This window comes from Melanostigma gelatinosum (genome assembly GCF_949748355.1).
Source record: "Melanostigma gelatinosum genome assembly, chromosome: 4".
NCBI lineage: Eukaryota > Metazoa > Chordata > Actinopteri > Perciformes > Zoarcidae > Melanostigma > Melanostigma gelatinosum.
In genome coordinates this window covers 27654188-27673766 of record NC_136637.1, presented here as the reverse complement: position 1 = coordinate 27673766, position 19579 = coordinate 27654188, and the positions used below count along the sequence as shown (strand labels likewise).

The 19579-nt window shown below is 46.5% G+C and overlaps 2 protein-coding genes across 2 annotated transcripts; one reads left to right on the top strand and one right to left on the bottom strand.

The window, feature by feature from the left end:
- Positions 1 to 202: 202 nt before the first annotated feature.
- LOC306776565 (E3 ubiquitin-protein ligase RNF170) lies at positions 203 to 4497 on the bottom strand (the record flags this gene model as incomplete). Its single annotated transcript, XM_079267277.1, has 6 exons — positions 203 to 547; positions 1330 to 1440; positions 1598 to 1671; positions 2376 to 2478; positions 3582 to 3693; positions 4469 to 4497. The coding sequence occupies 6 exons, from the start codon at positions 4495 to 4497 to the stop codon at positions 203 to 205; spliced, it is 774 nt and encodes a 257-aa protein (XP_079123403.1).
- A 1967-nt stretch (positions 4498 to 6464) lies between these two features.
- hook1 (hook microtubule-tethering protein 1) lies at positions 6465 to 19455 on the top strand. The gene is made up of 22 exons (XM_079266993.1): positions 6465 to 6656; positions 7342 to 7427; positions 7657 to 7729; positions 8510 to 8560; positions 8879 to 9011; positions 9272 to 9339; positions 10738 to 10800; positions 11553 to 11636; positions 13063 to 13226; positions 13310 to 13450; positions 13894 to 14095; positions 14193 to 14303; positions 14848 to 14935; positions 15010 to 15076; positions 15159 to 15299; positions 16012 to 16099; positions 16314 to 16345; positions 16446 to 16528; positions 16622 to 16722; positions 16840 to 16941; positions 17052 to 17120; positions 17687 to 19455. Exons 1-22 carry the CDS (start codon positions 6612 to 6614, stop codon positions 17843 to 17845), a joined length of 2151 nt encoding a protein of 716 aa, XP_079123119.1. The 5' UTR covers positions 6465 to 6611; the 3' UTR covers positions 17846 to 19455.
- Positions 19456 to 19579: the final 124 nt, after the last annotated feature.

The window sequence follows — 19579 nt, the reverse complement described above, 5'->3', positions numbered from 1 at the left end:
TAAACGTACAGAATAAGAATTTGTAACGGCTGAACCAGCACACTGCATGACATTGCATTTTAGATAACGCACTTCCATCGGCCCTGTAAACCCTTGACAATCAGGCCTGAACTGTGCTGTTAATATTATTGTATCCTCTAATCCAACCAGCTACAGGCAGAAGTAAGAAATCCAATAGAAGTCTTTGTCAAACAGCATCTGTCTACAGTGAACTCCCCATCACTCTTTCTGAGGTCGTAGCGTTCGCAGAGCGTCCTCGTCTCTCTGGCGCCATTTGCTGGTTGATGTTGATAACGCAGATGAGGAGCAGGATGACCACCACCAGGTCATCCAGGACCCCCAGCAGTCCGCGCAGGGAGGGGTCTGTTCCCAGGGGATTTGCTGATGAGGAGGCGGGGTCCTGAGGAGTGGAGGAGATGGACACCACGGCCCCCACGCAGCACAGGGCCACCCTGAAGAAAAACAACCACACCAGTCCTCCGATGGCGCCCAGGCTTCGGGCCAGTAGCTGCAGGAGAAGGGGAGCGTCGCACAGGTAGTCCGTCACCTGGAGGGGTCAGATCAAATGGTCCTAGATATGAGCATTCAAACATGACATATGGTGGCACAGATTAATATTAAGAGAGGCAGGAAGAATCTGATTTTTGCAGCACAAAGACTCAAGATTTCCTTTTATACGTTTTAGATTTTGTGTCTCCTTAAAAGTGAGAATTATACTGTACAATATATAACAATAAGACAACAAATGCAGTTTTAAAAGTCATATTTTAGGGTTTGGTCTTGTAAACATTTGATATTTTTACAGACAAAAAGAAGACTTGCTGTAGGACATGCACGGGTACGTTTTAGCAATAATATGGATTGCCTATCATAAAAATAGTAAAAATGTGTGGAAAATGCATCTGTTTAAACTCAAAATTCAGCTGCCATACTTATACCAGTGTACTTCAACTCGGCCTTTCAGCAAACAGACCCATCATTTCATCAAAGAGCGTGTGAAGGAGATCCATGTGGGAAATCAGTCGTGCACGTATTTCAAAGGAAAGCTGACACTCATCCTAAGTAGGGCAGCTGGGTGTGTCAATGCGAGCTGAGCTAACCAGACACCTCCATTGTCTGGAGTTACTGGTTGTATCGGACCATAAATCCTTACGGTTCCTGTTACCAAACCGACTATCAGAGGGAGCGGTGGAGGACCTCTCACCAGGCTGTAGGCTAACAGAGAGTTGCATCACCTGATACAGGTAAAGGGTGGAGAATAGGGGAAAACTATACTGTGGAAAGACTTTAAGAACCGTTTCCAAGAAGGTTCGATAAAGTAGTACTGACCCTTCGCGGGGCTCCAGAATAACGCTTGTTGTAGTCTGTGATTTCCACGAGAACTTCCTTTGACTGACGGTCCGATCGAGTCTCGTTGAACAGGTTACACAGCACACTGACCTGGAAAATCAGAACCATCTCATTCCATGTTTCACGCTCATTCTGACCTGACTGGAGACAGTCAGGTGACTTAAACGTCGACTCAAGTTAGACTCAAATTAAAACTGATCTGCCGACTAAATGTGGACTGTGTTTCATGGGACCGTGCAGGATGTACCTTCTGTCTGCAGAGAGGGCAGCTGATTGCATCCAACCAGGACCCATGTCTCCAATAGGCGATCAGACAGGGAGCTGCAGAATCAAACACATACACCAACACCATTTCATCTACTGGAACATTCAACAGTTTGTACCATAATGCACTGCTTCCCAACCAGTAAGGGGGCTTCACAGGGCCTCCTTGATTTTAAAGGGTGTTAAACTACTTTTTCTAAAATATCTATTTGTCCTTTTAAGACAAACTTGAACACAAGTTACATTCACAAAGCCTTCATTTGCTCTCTGCTAAACATTGCATTGGAAAAATCTGCAGTTGCAACAATCAAAGAGCTAACAGAACAATGGCAAAGCATCAGGGAGGTGAAAACACTGAATTCGGCAAAAGAAATATGACTGAAAAATCCAGAATACAGACAGAGACTTTGAGGAAACCTCATAATCTGCTTAAAATTCATCCAAATTGCTCGTTTGACACAAACGTCCTGCAGTTGCACATTCAGTGTTTGGGTTCATTGTAGTACATTTTCATTCGTCGTTCTCTACTTCTGTGAATTTGAACTCAAAGATTTGAATTTCATCTGAGGTTCAGCTCTCTAAATCTGTGGAACCGGACGCCTCTGAGGAGAATGATTTGAGGAAAGCTGTCGGGTGAGAGGCACAGCTGGAAAACTATTGAGAGCCGATCAGACAGAACCTTCCAGGCTCGAGACCCACTGATGCTGCGCCGATCAGCCGATGAAGGAACAAAGATATGAACACATTGAGGACTCTCGTACCACAGAACAAGTGGCCGCAGTTGGTCCGGACTGGGAAGCTGGCCGTCTGCAAGCAGACTGGACAACAGTCTCGGTTTACGGAGGAACCCGGCTGCGTGGCTTCCTAAAGAGATGAGAGGAAAAGAGAAGGATACAGAGTCAAAAGGGACGAGAGGTGGAAAACAGGAAGAAGGAAATATGAAGCAGAACCTTATGGGCACATTTAGTATTCCTGATATTGTGTTCGAGATCATTTCAAACAAATATAAAAGCTACACAATACAATGTGATGAGGTTGAGGTCTGGGATTAGACATGTACACAGTGAGATTATTAGAGTTGAAACAAACAGATCTGCACACAGAGTTAGGAGGATTTTAACGTTTCGAGCACCAGGCTCTTCCTCAGACGTCTAGAGAAACACACTGCCTTTTGTGTTTGTTGGTGCATCTCTTATTTGGTGTAGCTTTTTTCTCTTTAACAACTTATTACAAAAGTAAATAGACAGAGGAGCCTCTAATTGGTAGAGTATATGACGGCTAATGAACCTGAGTCCTTGGAAATATGCATTTATATATATTTAATACATATATATGCATTTCCTGATTACCTTTTGACTGATAATTTGCAAGAGCAAGTGATGCTGTATATCCGGTGTGCTTGTTATATATATTTTGTTTACATGAGGCCTTTATGAAGTGCTAAGTGGAGCACATGTTTTGAATACTGGTATTTTCCTTTGAATACCATAATCTCAATATATAATGATTTTTCTTATTATTGATGTGGACTGTTTGTCACATGTGCTGGTCTACACATTCAGATGGGGACCCTCTGTCTGAGGACGAGTCTGGAGCTTGAAACGTGACACAGCATTGAAACCCTGCTAACGGGAGCTGCTGTGAGCAGATCTGTCCTGCTCCACACTTCTTTTTTCCAGCACCCGTCCCATTTGGCACAGGTTTCTTTCTTATATTGTTTTATTGTTTCTTAACAGTGAGGTCATCGTCATTTATCCGGCAGCAACTCTCTCCGCCAGCCTGTGCCCCTTATAATAAAAGCAATAACAATCATCACACAGGAGTGCCTTCCAGTAAAAGCATTCTCCGCTGCCTGTGTCCTGTTTTCACCGTTCATTGAAGATCTCAGACAAATTTGGGAAATGACAGAAAGACAAGACCTCGAGACTGAAGAAGCTGCAGCTGGTTACTGAGTGTGAAAGTCTCACCTCGTGGCGGCTCGTTGACGGCGACGCCGTCTGCTCGGGTGAGCGCACCGGAGATCTGGGTGACCCGAGGTGGCCTTGACCCGCTGGAGCTGCAGAGGGGAGACGGTCCGACCTGCAGCGTGACACCGATGATAACACAGCGTGTGAGCAGATGCTGACACTGTTTGTGAGATAAGGTTGATTGAGCTCAGCTCTTTTTCTAATTGTGGCTGACAGATGCTGAGGCACTGACTGCAGCGGTTTGACGGATTAGATGCTGTGTTGAAGTCCTTTTACCCGAACGCTTTGGAAGCTGCAGTCATTCAATATCAATATGTTGGATGGAAAACAGTGAAATGATGTAAATGGTCAAATACAATCAGGCTTTCATACCAGGCATCTTAATCAACTTCAGCATCAAAATCTTGTCTTGTTCTGTGTTTTCTGTCTGTAACTGTGTTTCTTTTTAAGATTTTTAATCTCAATGGGACTCACCTGGTTAAATAAAGGTTAAATAAAAATAAATAAAAATAAAAAAATCTTTTATCAGCAGATTATATTGACAGTGATCACAGTTATCAGTTTATGAAACTAGGCCGGTCATCAAAACAGATGAACAGGTCATGAACAAATCATTCATATTTCACATGATGAAACATGTTGTTGTGTTTGCTCTGGTTGAACTTCATTTCTGTGCAGCTCTTAAATGCAGCGATGAAAGGAATAAATGAACATTTCTCACTGTTTCTAGTCTGAATTACAGATCAGATGGAGCGAGCTGACATCCCTCAACCCCAAAACATAAATCATCTTACGAGTACAATTGCAGCACAAAACCTCACTTGTGTTCTGAGAAAACAAACACAAACCCTTCAATGCTGCCGGACGTGCAGCAAGGCGAGACTCACCTGGACCGAGAGCTGTGGTACGGCCGCATAGCTGAGCCAGAAGCAGGTATCCGAGGTCTCCTAGAAGGAAGTGAGGTGTTGCCTCAGGTAGTCACTGTCTCCTAGAAGGAAGTGAGGTGCTGCCTCAGGTAGTCACTGTCTCCTAGAAGGAAGTGAAGTGCTGCCTCAGGTAGTCACTGTCTCCTAGAAGGAAGTGAAGTGCTGCCTCACAGCATCACTGTTCAAAATAAATCGGAGTGGCCTGTTAATGATCAACAACATCAGCTGGTCTCTGATTCTACGCTTTAAAGGAGCAGTAATGCAGTCAGATCAATGGTGGCGGTGCTTCTCTTACGAAATGTTAGACTTTGAGGGTTAAAACGCCCACCTCCTTTTTGGGGGGGGGGGGGGCACATGACCTACCGGCAGATGAAAGCCAGGCTGTGTTTATAAGTAGGTTAGATCTAAACCTCGCCAATCATTTACCCAAAGTTGACTCTGCTAACAGCCCCGCTTTGTATAATTCCACTCTTACCACAAAGCGCTGGTTGTGACATTAACACCGTAGGGTCACATTTTCGCCATGTTTTTAGCAATAAAATGTTGTATAAATCAGGCTCTGAATGATATATGAACAAAGCTCTCTGTGAAAACCTTCAGGATATAGAGAGGAAGGAAAGTGTTGGTGTATGTAAGAGCTACTGAAGTGGAGGATTCAAGAAAAGGGCCTTTGGAGATATATCTTCTAAAATGACATATGAAGACACTTCAGGTGAATAAAGTAAAAACATTAACTGATAGGTATCACCATTAAACTTTCCCGGTTCATTACTCACATTAAGATATTTTTTTGTATTACTTGTTTTTTAATATGTTTTGTTCAAATATGAAAATGGTAACTTTTGGTGAATTTAGGAGAAATCTACAGACGCAGTTGGACAAAGTAGTAAAAAAACCTCTCTCTTAACGCTTCAAACAGTGAGTGAAGATGCGATAACCTTCACAGAGTTCTCCGCGGCAGCCATTGCAGGCACATCCTGTGGTTCAGGTGATCTAAAAATAGCAGACATGAGTCAGTGAGGGTCAGGGTCTGGTAGTGACAGAGAGCAGGAGAGAAAACATTGGAGCTAAACACAGCACAGAGGACGCTCCTGCCGCCCACATTGGTAAAGTCCAGTCTCAGGTCACACACACACACACACACACACACACACACACACACCCACACACACACACACACACACACACACACACACTCAATATCCAACTCCAAGCAATACCTGCATAGCTGGCTGTGCAGGATTATTATTTGTGTTGGCTATATGGTGAGGTTACGTAGCCTCTTACAGTGTGTCAGACGTGAAACAAACTGCCATTAAGATTTCATGTTGGTTGAGCTATCACTTGAGAAGATGAGGGCAAGCAAAGAGAAAATAGAATTAATGTTGTTGTTTTTTTGATTAAAACTTATGTTCTTGAATTTCGAGAAAAGTAGTTTGATATGAGCTGTAAATGCATTTGTTTTTTGTCATATTTACAATTTTCAGTAGCCTTTATTTACATGGTTTTGATTTTTAAACAACACGTTAATCCATACATATATAGATATATAATCTGCAGTATGCCTGATAACCTCACTGAGTAGAGACAAGTCTTATTGAGCCATTTGTTTAAATGCTGTAACGTGACAAAATAGTGTTTATTTCATGAAATAATACACGTTTAACTGTGTAAATTCGGTATAAATCCATGCTACATATCCATCAATAATGAGGGGAAGCCATGTTATAATCACACAGATCAGAAATGTTTTGATTTTGACCAGTTTAAAGAGGTGTATGAGAATCGAGGATCACGCTCACTGATTGGCTAAGGCGTGGTTTAACAGACGTCAATCTTCCCAGATCTCAACGCTGATTGGATACGACTCACTTTCAGCTCAACTCGAGCCCGCAAGCGCAATAACTCAAGAAGCTGCACCATTCACGTACACTTTACGTTATTTTAATGGCGGAGCGGCCGTGGCGGCTCTCCGGTGTACGTATTTGTCGTTGGAGAGCTACCTTTTCGGCAGCAGGTGAGGTCAAATGCAGAGGAAAGGAGCGGAAGAGCGTTGGTGACAGGTGAAGGAAAATACATTAGCTTTCAAGCTAAGAAGGGACAAATGGAGGCGAATAAAACGGAGCTGTCGGAGAGCCTCGTAATATGGGTGAGTTTCTTTTTTAACGTAATGGGAATGTGTCGCGATACGACATTTAACGTTCAGTAACGAGGAGCTTTGAGGCACTGCAGGCTAATACATATAAAGTTAACAGTTTTAAAGGTACAAAGACAACAACATCCTTCAGTTTAGTCGATCCGGATATAGAGTTGTAATCTAATTAACCGGGCGATATATGTGGAATGTCTCCCTATTAGTAATCTTATATAAGTGAATAAATGAAGCCAACACCAGCAATAATTATTTATCTATCGCAGCGATGCTGCACCTGCACCTCCTCACGGGTGTGTGGATCCAGTGTTGGGTTAATAATAGGCTGATGAGATCTCGTGTCAGGTTCACGTCTAAATCGCCCTCTAAGCCACGCGAGTTATACCTTGGCTTGTTGACCAACAGTGTCACGGTTCCTGCAGGTTAGATTAACCCGCGTGCTTCACTTTTTACAGACATAATCTGCTACTATGTCCTGAGAGGACAAACATAACGGAGACAAAAACTACTTTAAAATATAATTATTATTTGTTTCCACTTTCACTGATTTACATTTTTTTAAATAGAGAACGTGATACAGATGACCAGCCTCCTCCTCCTCTCCTCTTCCTCCTCCTCTCCTCCTCCTCCTCCTCCTCCCTCCTCTCCTCTCCTCCCTCCCTCCTCTCCTCTCCTCTCTCAGCTGCAGACCTTCAACACTCCTGCGCCCTGCAGAACGGTGGAGGAGCTGACCACTGGAGCAGCAGTATCACAGGCACTGCATCAAATGTGAGAGCACACACACACACACACACACACACACACACACACACACACACACACACACACACAGTGTAGGTTATGCAGGTCTGCCCCATTAATCACGATACCTGGTGACTCTGCAGATACATTATGTATTTATAGCCACTCCTAGTTTAGCTCAAGTTAGAGTTCTGATACCGATATCAGTATTGCAAACGTTCAGCATCATCTCGAATCGTCCCTCTGTGTGCTGCAGAGACCCGGCATGGTTCACTGACGAGTGGCTCGGCCGCATCAAAACAGATGTTCATGACAACTGGAGACTGAAGGTACGAGCAGTGCAGTCGCGGCCCCCCCCCCCCCCTCCCCGCCCCCTTGTGTGCTAAATCCTCTGTTTGCTTCAACCCTCGACACTAACCTCCTTCCTGCCCAAAGGGTCCTTCTCCTGCCTTAGCCCGCTCCCTGACCCCGCGCTCTGACTCCTCTGGTGAAATGTGTACATGTATGTTTGTCCTAATATGTCGTCTACATGCAACGTCTTTGAGAAACGTACATGCACGCCATTCTCTCTCCCTCTGTTTGGCTCCGACTGTGTTTTCCCTGTTTGCCGTTCTTCCCTCCATGCTGCCCTCTTTCACATCAGACGTTTTGACATGCCGCAGTAGGAAAATGCACAGGTGTATTTAATACAATGAACTGTGGCTGAATTGCAGTGAGGTGACTCAGTATTTTGCATGCTGGGCTTACTGGGACACAAGAGTAGAAAACAATCATTGAAGGTTCTCGATACGATAGGCGGAGCAGAGGGATTGCCTCCACACGGCTCTCAACATGGAGACGGCTGAGCCGGCAGCTAACAGAGCTAACAATGGCCACAGTGCTGACAGAGCTAACTCTGCTCTGAAGATCTAATTTAGCACATTTAATGTTATTAACGAGTCAAAATATCTGCTGTGAAAAAGGCATATTTCCACTTGTGCACATTTGAAAAGTCTTGATTTCGTCACGGCATGATCATAAATGATGTTTGAAGTGAGTTTGTCTCCCACTACTGTTTTGACTCTGAACTAAGTTGACAACATTTTATAATCTCGTGTGTGTGATCTCAGATGAACAACCTGAAGAAGATCCTGCAGATGGTGCTTGATTATTACAATGAGGTAGGTTGCGTTTGCACCGTTGATGACTGGGAGCAGGGGAGACTCTCGTGTGTTCGTTCAGTTCTTGTGGGAGTTGCAGTCTGCACCGTTTACGTACTCCAAGCCCCAGGAGCCGAGCAGTTCAGAGCAAAACAAGCATCAAGCAGTTTGAGCCTGCTACACAAAACAGCCATACATTTTTATATCCAATTTGCTAAAAAACACAGTTAACATGTTTAATTCGTCAATCTTCTTAGTTGCAGCAAAACTCTACTCCCACAGCTGTTCGCAGGTTGAGCTCTTAAAGTCACAGGCTGCTATCTGTCTCTGTACCATCAGGTCTTAGCCCAGGAAATGTCAGACTTCTGCTTGCCCGATCTGGCCGTGGTGGCCGAGCATTCCGACCCCGTGGAGCTGGGGAGGCTGCTGCAGCTCGTACTGGGCTGTGCTGTCAGATGTGAGCGTAAACAAGGTACGTGGCTGCACCAACAGATACCTGAAGGTAAACGTGTACGGTGTAGATGGAGAGGGAATCGTCCCATCAGAAGTCCTGTTGGGTTAAGGCCCGCGCGCGTGAACAGTGTTTGGTTATTGCCCTGCCAAGCCTCGGACAAAAGAAGAGCCCGTCAGGCGGCCGGCTGGGGAATCAATGACCGCAGTGTTACGTTAACCTCATGAACCACGCAGTCACTGTGTGCAGTCGGTGAGTGTCTCTTCTCCTTCTATTGACAGAATACATTCAGATCATCATGACCTTGGAGGAGTCTGTGCAGCATGTGGTCATGACAGCCATCCAGGAGGTCAGTCCATCCCAATATCACACGCCTCCTTCACTCACATTACAGCAGTCGTACATTTGAGGAACTTTTAAAGGGACTTAAACCGCAGCAGTTGCTTGTGTTCAGGTTTGCAGCTGCAGCTAGAGAGGGGGAACGAGGGGGGGAATGAGAGGGGGAACGAGGGGGGGAACGAGGGGGGAACGAGAGGGGCAACGAGAGGGGGAACGAGGGGGGGGAATGAGAGGGGGAATGAGGGGGGGAACGAGAGGGGGAACGAGGGGGGGGAATGAGAGGGGGAACGAGGGGGGGAACAAGAGGGGGAACAAGAGGGGGAATGAGAGAGGGAGGGAGGGGGAACGAGGGGGGGAACGAGGGAGGGAACGAGGGGGGGAACGAGAGGGGGAACGAGGGAGGGGAACGAGGGGGGGGAACGAGGGGGGGGAACGAGAGGGGGAACGAGGGGGGGGGAACGAGAGGGGGGAACGAGGGGGGGGAACGAGAGGGGGGAACGAGGGGGGGGAACGAGAGGGGGGAACGAGGGGGGGGAACGAGAGGGAACGAGGGGGGGGAACGAGAGAGGGGGAACGAGGGGGGGGAACACGAGAGGGAACGAGGGAGGGGGAACGAGGGGGGGAACACGAGAGGGAACGAGGGAGGGGGAACGAGGGAGGGGGAACGAGAGGGAACGGGAGGGGGAACGAGGGGGGGAACGGGAGGGGGAACGAGGGGGGGAACGGGAGGGGGAACGAGGGAGGGAACTTGAGGGGGAACGAGGGAGGGGGAACGAGGGAGGGGGAACACGAGAGGGGGAACGAGGGAGGGGGAACACGAGAGGGGGAACGAGGGAGGGGGAACACGAGAGGGGGAACGAGGGAGGGGGAACACGAGAGGGGGAACACGAGAGGGGGAACGAGGGAGGGGGAACACGAGAGGGGGAACGAGGGAGGGGGAACACGAGAGGGAACGAGGGGGGGAACGAGAGAGGGGGAACGAGAGGGAGAACGAGGGAGGGAGGGAACGAGAGGGGGAACGAGGGAGGGGGAACGAGGGAGGGGGAACACGAGAGGGGGAACGAGGGAGGGGGAACACGAGAGGGGGAACGAGGGAGGGGGAACACGAGAGGGAACGAGGGGGGGAACGAGAGAGGGGGAACGAGAGGGAGAACGAGGGAGGGGGAGAACGAGAGGGGGAACGGGAGAGAGAGAACGAGGGAGGGGGAACGAGAGGGGGAACGGGAGAGAGAGAACGAGAGAGGGGGAACGAGAGGGAGAACGAGGGAGGGGGAGAACGAGAGGGGGAACGGGAGAGAGAGAACGAGGGAGGGGGAACGAGGGAGAGGGAGAACGAGAGGGAGAACGAGGGAGGGGGAACGGGAGAGAGAGGAGAGGGTCATTCACTGTGTGCCATGTTGTCCTCCAGCTCATGAGTAAAGAGGTCGCGGTCCCGTTTGGAGCAGAGCTGTCGGGGGATTTGGAGCAGCAGGTCAGTGTCATCATCACTGAGTCCTCACTGGGAGATCTTGCTTTCTTTCAACAGTACTTTCTGTGTAGTTAGGTGTGAATTAAAAAAGAATCCACAAAATGTATTCTGATTATAACTTAAACCACTCGAATAGGAGCAAAATAAGAATCTCTCAACAGTACGTAACATTCCAACATTCGAATGATTATTTTCATCTATTTTTATTTGCAGTTAATGTCTGAAAACTCTTCTCAGTGAAGTATTTGGTTTGTAAATCATTATAAGATTTAAAATAGCTTATCTGGTGTAAGCAAATGTCAAAAATCCTAAATGTGTTCAATGTATTACGCTATGAAATGCAGAAAGACGTCTACACCCTCACCTTGTAGAGGCGCACTGTGACCCGACACGGAGAGTCATTCAGCAGATCTTCATCTCTGACTGTCAGTGCTCTGATTCATACATGTATTCTTTGATTTTGAAACAATAGCCTTTGGTTGTTGTTATTTAGCATATCTGAGGCTATTGCATGATTACATCAATGAATTCATTTTCATGAATAAACATGGTAACAGCCTCCGTCGTCGCTCCATCCTGGCGCCCGGCCTGTGTGTTTGAAAGCCTTTTGAGACTTCTGCTTCTGCATTGTAGAATCAGTGTTTTTCTAAACCAAAACCTTTCTATGTAGCGTGCACCGCTTGCTTCAATCACAATATTGAATCAGTGTGACTGTATACGTGTTGGTTAATTCTGCTTTTCCTTCGTGTGTGCAGCTGAAAAAAGCCCTGGAGGAACTCACTGAACTTCTGGCAGAGAAGGAAGCGTTAGCCCAACGCTGTCAAGAGCTGGACATCCAGGTGAACACAGGACTCATCCACGCACGCTTCAGTGTCCCTACAGAACAACACAACATTAATATGATTCATTCACAGCCGTGTAGCCTCGGTGCTTTCTATAGGTTTGCCGATAGTCGGATGTCCGTGTCTGTGCACGCACGGCTGTGGTACGGTGTAAACGGGAGTTGTGTGATTCGCTGTGATGCTTGGCTCCATTGTCTGGAGCTGCTGTGGCAGAAGGACTGTGGGCTTAGAGTCTGGGCTCCGCCGGCCCCACTGTGGCAACCGGCCCATCCTCTGCCACTGCTAGAGGGCCTCGCTCAGCCCCGTACAGCCCACACGCAGCTCAGCCTCTGATCAGCTGTTCAACTGGACTCTCGACAGATTGACTTGTTCTGTCACCAGTGTTGCTCGTCTCTGGCCGCAGCGAGGTAAGTCCGACACGGCCGAACTAAACCCGTCTAAAACGTTGACTCTAACTCAGCTAACAGGCGGCTCGGTCGGGACTCTGTGCGAGACGAGTCACGCAGTGTTTAACGTGTTGTGTGTTCGTCCAGTCATTCACTCAGGATCATCTGCCTGCCAACACCCATTCTGTCGTCTTCTTTTGGTAAAAAGTCTTGGAGTTCAAGATACGTGTGAATATTGTTTTCCATAGATATTCAGTGATAATGATGATTATATCGTCTAGTTTTTCCAAAACTATCTTGTGTACTTTGATGATTCCAAGCAAAATTAACTGAACGAGTTATTGAAGTTTCTTTATTTTCCATGTCTGACAAGTTTGGTCCATTGTAATGCTATTTATAATAATAATAAAAACATCATGTTAGTTTGCATACAAGGTATGTTTCTGAACATTGTGTCCCAGCCCTACCTAGACGTATAACTCCTCCAGGATGTTTTCATCTAGCTTGTAGTCATGTTGTATGCAGGACTTTTAAAACAACGGCCGGTTAAACTCAGACTAATCGTCTGGTGTCTGCTGGTAAACAGCAGGATGTGAATGATGGGTGAGGAGTGAAACTAACTCACCGTGTACCAACGTGTTTGCTTAAAGTGCTCTGTGTCTGCTCTGCTTCCAGCATGGATTAACTGAGCTGTTTGCTTTAACAGCTGGGAGAGGAGAGCGTTGTCTCTCATGTGACTGCTGATGCTTTGCATGAAATAATTCACCTAAGACAGATGTTATGGCACATATTGTTGACACAAATATATATTTCACCTTTAAATGGATAGTTTGGATGATTTAAAGTGGGGTAGTTTGAGGTACTTGTCTAGAGTCGGTGTGTTAAGATTAGATCCATCGTTTGTCATCCACTATCTACTGTAGCCTGCGGATAAGTACCTCATCCAGCCCCACTTCAATGTGTCAACTATACCTTCTGACTTTGTTAAAAGTGTGTCTTTTGTGAGAGTGGCTCTAAAGCGTGTTGTACCCGGACAGGTGGCTGTTCTGCAAGAGGAACGGAACAGCTTATTGGCTGAGAACGATGTCCTAACGGACCGAGCCAATCAGCTGGACACGTTCGACGACCCGAGCACCCCCTCGGGAAGGAAACACAGCCAGCTGCAGCAACAGCTGGAGGCGGTGCAGGAGGAGAACTTCAGGTGTGGCCACGTTCTGCTTGAATGCACCGCGGCTGCCTGCATCGTGTTTTGCGTGAGTCTGAACGATCGCGTGCCTCTTTCAGGCTGGAGGCCGCTAAGGATGACTACCGGATCCACTGTGAGGAGCTGGAGAAGCAGCTGATCGAGGTGCAGCACCGTAATGACGAGCTCACCAGCCTGGCAGAAGAGTCCCGAGCCCTCAAAGATGAACTGGACGTTCTGAGGTTTGTGTCTGTGTGGGTTGATCAAGTATTTAAACTGGAATCAAAAGGTTTTTCAGCTACTTTCTGCTGTCAAGGAGCAGCATGCAAAATATCAGAATATGAAACTAGCAGTCTGCTGAGCTACGTGGAGAGGGAAGGCCAGCTCGTGATCTCACTGATGAGCTCATTTCTGTTTGAGGGTGAGCTAATCAGTGAAACCAGCTGATGTTCTCTCTCTACTGGCCTTGAGAGAGTAGGCTCACCTCTTGCATGAATACAACCAAAAAGAAGCAGGAAAACAACATCAACACAATTTAATATTCCAAAATGTAACCGTTGTTCATCCGTGTGAGCGGAGAGACCAGAGATCAGACCTTAAGGTGGAAGATTCTTCTTCCTGAAGCAGTTGAAGCCAGTTCTTCGTTCATGTCTCTCGCTGTTGATCTTGTGTTCGTGTGCTGTAGGAACTGCTCGGATCGGGTGGTGATGCTGGAGGCCTCGGTGGACACGTACAAACGTAAACTGGAGAACCTCGGTGATCTGAAGAGGCAGATGAAGCTGCTGGAGGAGAACAACATGACCTACATGCACAACACTGTCAGCTTGGAGGAAGAACTGCGCAAGGCCAACGCTGCCCGCGCACAGCTGGAGACCTACAAGAGACAGGTGAGCCGAGGGACAATTCACCTGTGATGAATCTCTCACACGGTCCAGAGTTGACTTCAGTCCGACGTATTCCTGCTGTTGGTTTTCTGCCGCTCAGGTCCAGGAGCTGCACGTGAGGTTGTCTGAGGAGTCGCGGCGAGCGGACAACCTGGCCTACGAGATGAAGAAGTTGGAGGAAAAGCACGAAACTGTGATGAAGGAGAAAGAGGTGAGGCAGCTTTTGGAATGTGTCGGGAAGAATCGGCAGAAGGATTTATTTTTTGTTTGTACTCTCGCTGTAGTAAAATCCTTTCGTATCATTTGGACTGTTGTTTTCACACATCGGTCCCTTTCACCTGGATTTGTTGTGGTAGGAACGATTTAAAGTCTGCGTTTAAAAACCAGAAGGTTTGGTGTACCGGTAGTCGTGACCTCAGACATGAAGTCAACCTTCTATCACTCAAGAATAAATCAAGGATTAAAGGACAAAAACTAGACGTGGAGAATTTCATGCTCCACACATCTGGAACGAACTCCCAGAAAACTGCAGGTCTGCTGCAACGCTCTGTTCTTTTAAACCAAGTCTGAAGACTTTTCTCTTTTGATGTATTTGATCTGGTTTTTATGTTCTATTATTTAGTTTAATGACTGTTTTTAATTGTATTTTAATGTCTTTTTATAATGTGTTTCTGGAGCACTTTCTCGATGCTTTCAATGTTTTATGTGAAGCTCTTTGAGTTGCTGTGTGAGTGAACTCGCCTTGCCTCCATCAGAGGACCATCATCGAGAGAGATTCTCTGAAGGAGATCAACGAGGAGCTGCGATGCACTCAGGCTCAACAGCACCAGCTCTCCCAACCAGGTGTGTGACTGCAGGCTCATATCTGACAGTGAGGTCTTTGATATTCTAAAGCGCAGAACTGTTTCCTCCTGCAGGGATTCTTCCTGCTAGCAGCCCCAGCCATGAGAACCTGGCAGCTGAATTAATACCCATTGAGTACAGGTAAGAGACACTGATCCTGTCAATGTAGACTGTGGTGTGTGTGTGTGTGTGTGTTACTGACCTTGTGTGTGTGATTGTTCAGAGAGCACTTCATCAGGCTGCAGCATGAGAACAAGATGCTGAGAGTGCAGCAGGAGGAGTGTGAGAGGGAGAAGATCGCTGCGCTGCAGACTCAGCTGGAGGAAGCACACAAGACACGCAGCGAGCTGGACACAGAGAACAGGTGAACTGTTCCTGCCCGTCTTCCACCAAAGGCCTTTCTGTTCTCAGGGCCAGAGCGCCGACAACGTCGGGCCACGAAGGCCCTGTTGAAACTGAAGGAATTGTTCTTATTTTTCTCTCGTATGAATCGCCTTTTTGGGGGCTTTATCGTATCCCAAAACTCCCCAAATTTGGCATCCTCGAGTATGAGAGAATTGCTCGCTAGCGCTCCTTAGAAGACTTAAGATCTTACAGACATAAGCAACGGAATGAGCTCTACATGAACCCTCTTGGACCCCTAAACTCAGCCTACTAACATTTTCGGGAACACTTTCTAAAAACGACACGCTATGGAGCATTAGTTAAGTATGAGCAAACACTTAATTCATCATTTATAAAGCGTTGTTCGCTTTTGAATTAATACTCCGGTGTCATGTTTCCATCACTGCTGATCAGAGCTGGAGGAGCTGATGAATAAATACACGAGACGACTGCAGAGCTGTGAATAAATGCCGGTTGTAACCTTTCCCACTAAAGACTACAGTTAGTGTTCGTGGGTTTTTTCTCCGGTGGGAAAGCGGCTCCGACCGCTCTTGAATCAGCAACAGCTTGATGTGACGGAGGGTTTATTTTCCACAGCCATTGGCTGCTTCGCTGATGTGACCTCTGCTATGTTTGGTGTGCCGCTGTATTGTGTTCCTTTTGTTAATATTTCCGTCCTCTTCAACCTGCAGGTTGAGTCGAGAGCGGATCAGTGAGCTGCAGCAGCAGGTGGAGGACCTCCAGAAGGCTCTGCAGAGTCAGGCGGCCGAACCCGATGATGTGAGCGCTGGCACACGCACAGTTAATCTTATTACGCTGGTCAGACTTTGTGCTGGCATGGCATTATGGAAGGAAATCACATTAGTGCATGTTTTCAGACTAAAAGTTCATCTTATTTAGATGTCATTTGTTGTCAAATGTGTTTATTTTACGTTGCACAATTCATCAATCTAAGCGTTTTAGAAGCGTTACATTTCTTCTTCTTTTTTTTCAGTCAAACCTGAAGCGGAAACTCGATGCGCACATGTAAGTGTGAATTCTGTGTCAATCCTTGTGTGAGCGATGTGCAATGAAAGCACGTGTCCTCCAGTAGAGGGAGGTAAAGGAACAGCTTGTGTCTCCTCAGGGTGCAGCTGAACGAGGCTCAGGACGAAATCATGAAGAAGAAAGAGCTGCTGGAGGACCTTCAGCCTGACAACACTCAGACCTGTGAGGATAAACGTAGCCTTCTCTCTTCGTGTAGCTTCAGCAGCAACATTGTGACTGTGGTGAAAATCTCTTCATGTCTTCTTTGCCTCTAAGCCTTGAAGCTGGATGAGCTGAACGCCGCTCTGAAGAAGAAGGACGATGACATGAGGGCCATGGAAGAGAGGTACAAAATGTACCTGGAGAAAGCTCGCAATGTGAGTGAAAAGAGATATATATATATATTGGCAACGGGACATTCTGTTTGAATATAATTGTTTATGAGTTGTGTGTGTATATATGATAAATATTGATCAATGAAATTGTGCTTGTAGGTTATCAGAGCGCTGGATCCTAAACTGAACCCAGCCACCGCTGAGATCCAGGCTCTGAGGAGCCAGGTAGCAGATCGGGACAAGCAGATTCTCAACCTGGAGGTAAACCAGCCTCTACTCGATCACAGCACAGCATACATTACGTTTGTTTTAAAGATTTGCTTGATTGTTTTTTCAAACCTGACTCGTGTTTCATTGATCTGTCTCTGCAGCGTCAATGTGAGCAGGCCAAGCTGAGAGAGTACGAGGAGAAGCTGGTGGTCACTGCGTGGTACAACAAGGTCAACCAAATTCCAGTTATCTGATGTTTGTCCTGCTTGTTATTACTTTCGTGTTCAGTTCAGTCACTTTCTTTATCCCCCGGATGGGAAACTTGATGTTACATTGTGTCGACATGCTGTCTACACCTCAATGAGATCTGAACCCAGTGCGAGCCGGGCCACCTCTGCATGTGGTCTGGCTGAGCGGATCCCAATGCGAGCAAGATCCAATCCCCGAGCGCACAGAGTTAACTGTCAATGCATCCTGTGCATGATCGGATGACACAAGTCTTGTTGAAAAGCGGAGTATAACCAGGGCCTCATGTAGACCTGGTCTTGTGCGGAACCTGCTGGTCAAAGTTAGCCGTCAAGGAGGTCTGTGGGAAACCTGCAGCCACCTTCACGATAAAGCCGAGGTGTCTTTTTGTCCCTGATGTTCAGGTTATTATACCAAGCAGTCAAAGTAAGAACAGGTTCAATAAAAGCCTTCAAAAACAAAGACAACAATTCCCAGTCTACATGAAAACCATCTCACTTCCTGATGAAGAAAGAGTTGAAGCTCTAAATGTGTCTGTCTTCGTCCTCAGAGTCTGAACTTTCAGAAGCTGGCGATCGAGTCCCGTCTGGGCGGCTGCACCTCCTCCGTGCTGTCCCCCGGCCAGTCCTTCCTGTCGCAGCAGCGGCAAGTCTCGAACGCCCCGCGCCGGCCGCTTTCCATCAGCGTGCCTGCCGCTACCTCCAACTAGACCTCGTCAAAAGAGTCCCACGTCTCACCTTTCATTCAGTCTCCCTCACTCCCTCCCACCGGCGAGCACTACAAGTGACCTTAAACACACCTGCTCTCGCAGCTCGGGGGAGGGGTCACGGATCAGCTGATCAATGAGCGCCTGCTGATCGAACGCGACCTTATTGGTCACAAACCCGGGACTGCAGCACACTGTCCCACACCACACGGGCTACAGGCGGCCCTCTCACAGGACAGGAACCAACCACCTGCGTTTCATACGCTGTCCCAACCCGTAGACTCGCAGCTTATTTCCCTTCTGCCCTGTGTGTTTGCTTTGCAATCAATATAGCCTTCAGTCTCTTCTATCCTTCATGATGAATGTTCACCAATGCTTCACTATTTTATTCTGAATTGGAGCCCGTAATATTTATAGATATATATGAATGTGATTTTTAACAACTTGAATTCTAAAGCCAACTGGCTTCAGATGATAGTTGATTTATGGGAAAGTAAACCATCACACGATGCAGTGCAGTGTAGTCAACCTGCAGACTGATGAAAAGACAACCGTGCTTCAGATGTCTGAGAGTGATCGCTGTATTTGGTGCTGGCCGCCAACTGCTTTAAAGCATCGCTCACATATTCTTATTTAGGTTTTTTTACTAAAATGGAACAAGCTCATTCTGTAAAGCTCTGAAAATCACATTCGAGTAATATTTCACCCCCAACACGACCATTTGCATGTCAATTACTCCCCGTTTGTTACTTTAAACTCTTAAAAGAAAATGTTTTTCTCTCGTGCCTCCACGGCAAACAGGATCAAAAAACGGAGAAAAGTTGTGATGAATTGAAGTAAATGGATGAACAACAAAACTTTATCAAAACATCTGAACTCTCACACAACTCGTGCTGTATGAGTCTCATTTATCAAGTCGTACGCTCACTTATTCCCAGACGCACGCGTCTTCATTTAAACCGCTCTCTTGTGCATCTTCTGTATTCCTGAAGTGTGATTTGACTTCCTCTAACTGGAAACTGGCGGGCCTTGTTTATTCTCTGTCTTGAATCTGATTTAGCGGTGAGAAATCAAATCTGTGACGTTGTGCAGCTGTAATGTGAACACGATTTTAACACCAGCTTCTGATTGCAAATTGTAACTTCATGTAAATGACTGATGTTGTATTTAATCGTGGCTGTTTTCAGGCTACTTTGGTGGAAGTTGCGAGTGAAGAGCTCTGTTGTAGAAGCAGGTGTTTCCTTTGATGTTGTGGGTAACTAAGTCTGAAGTTAAGCATGAGACGGGTGTTGATTACCTCGTTACTCTGTACGTTTGCAATAACGCTGAAGAGGAATTCCGTTGTGGCGGTTTTGTGATCGATAGACGTGTCAAAGTGCTTTTCTTTTCCTTCGCAGTGGATGATTCTCGTAGATTGACGATTCAAACGTTCATTTGTATGAAAATAAGAAGTTCAATCAAACGTAGCGCAGAGACTACATGTGTTTGTGTGTAAATGAAGAAAAGTGAGGAAGGCATTCAACATTTAAAGCCTTTTGTTTTCTTGTGAATAAATCAAATAAATAGTTTTTCTAAGCGTGTGTTTTACGTTCAGCAGCATCCATCTCCGTTTGGGTCCAATAGATGAGAAAGGTGGAGATTTAAAGAAGCTAAAATCATTTAATTTCAAACAAACCTTTTGACACGCAGCTGTTTATTATTTTACTCATCAATGCTTCACATGTGACAATAAAGCAG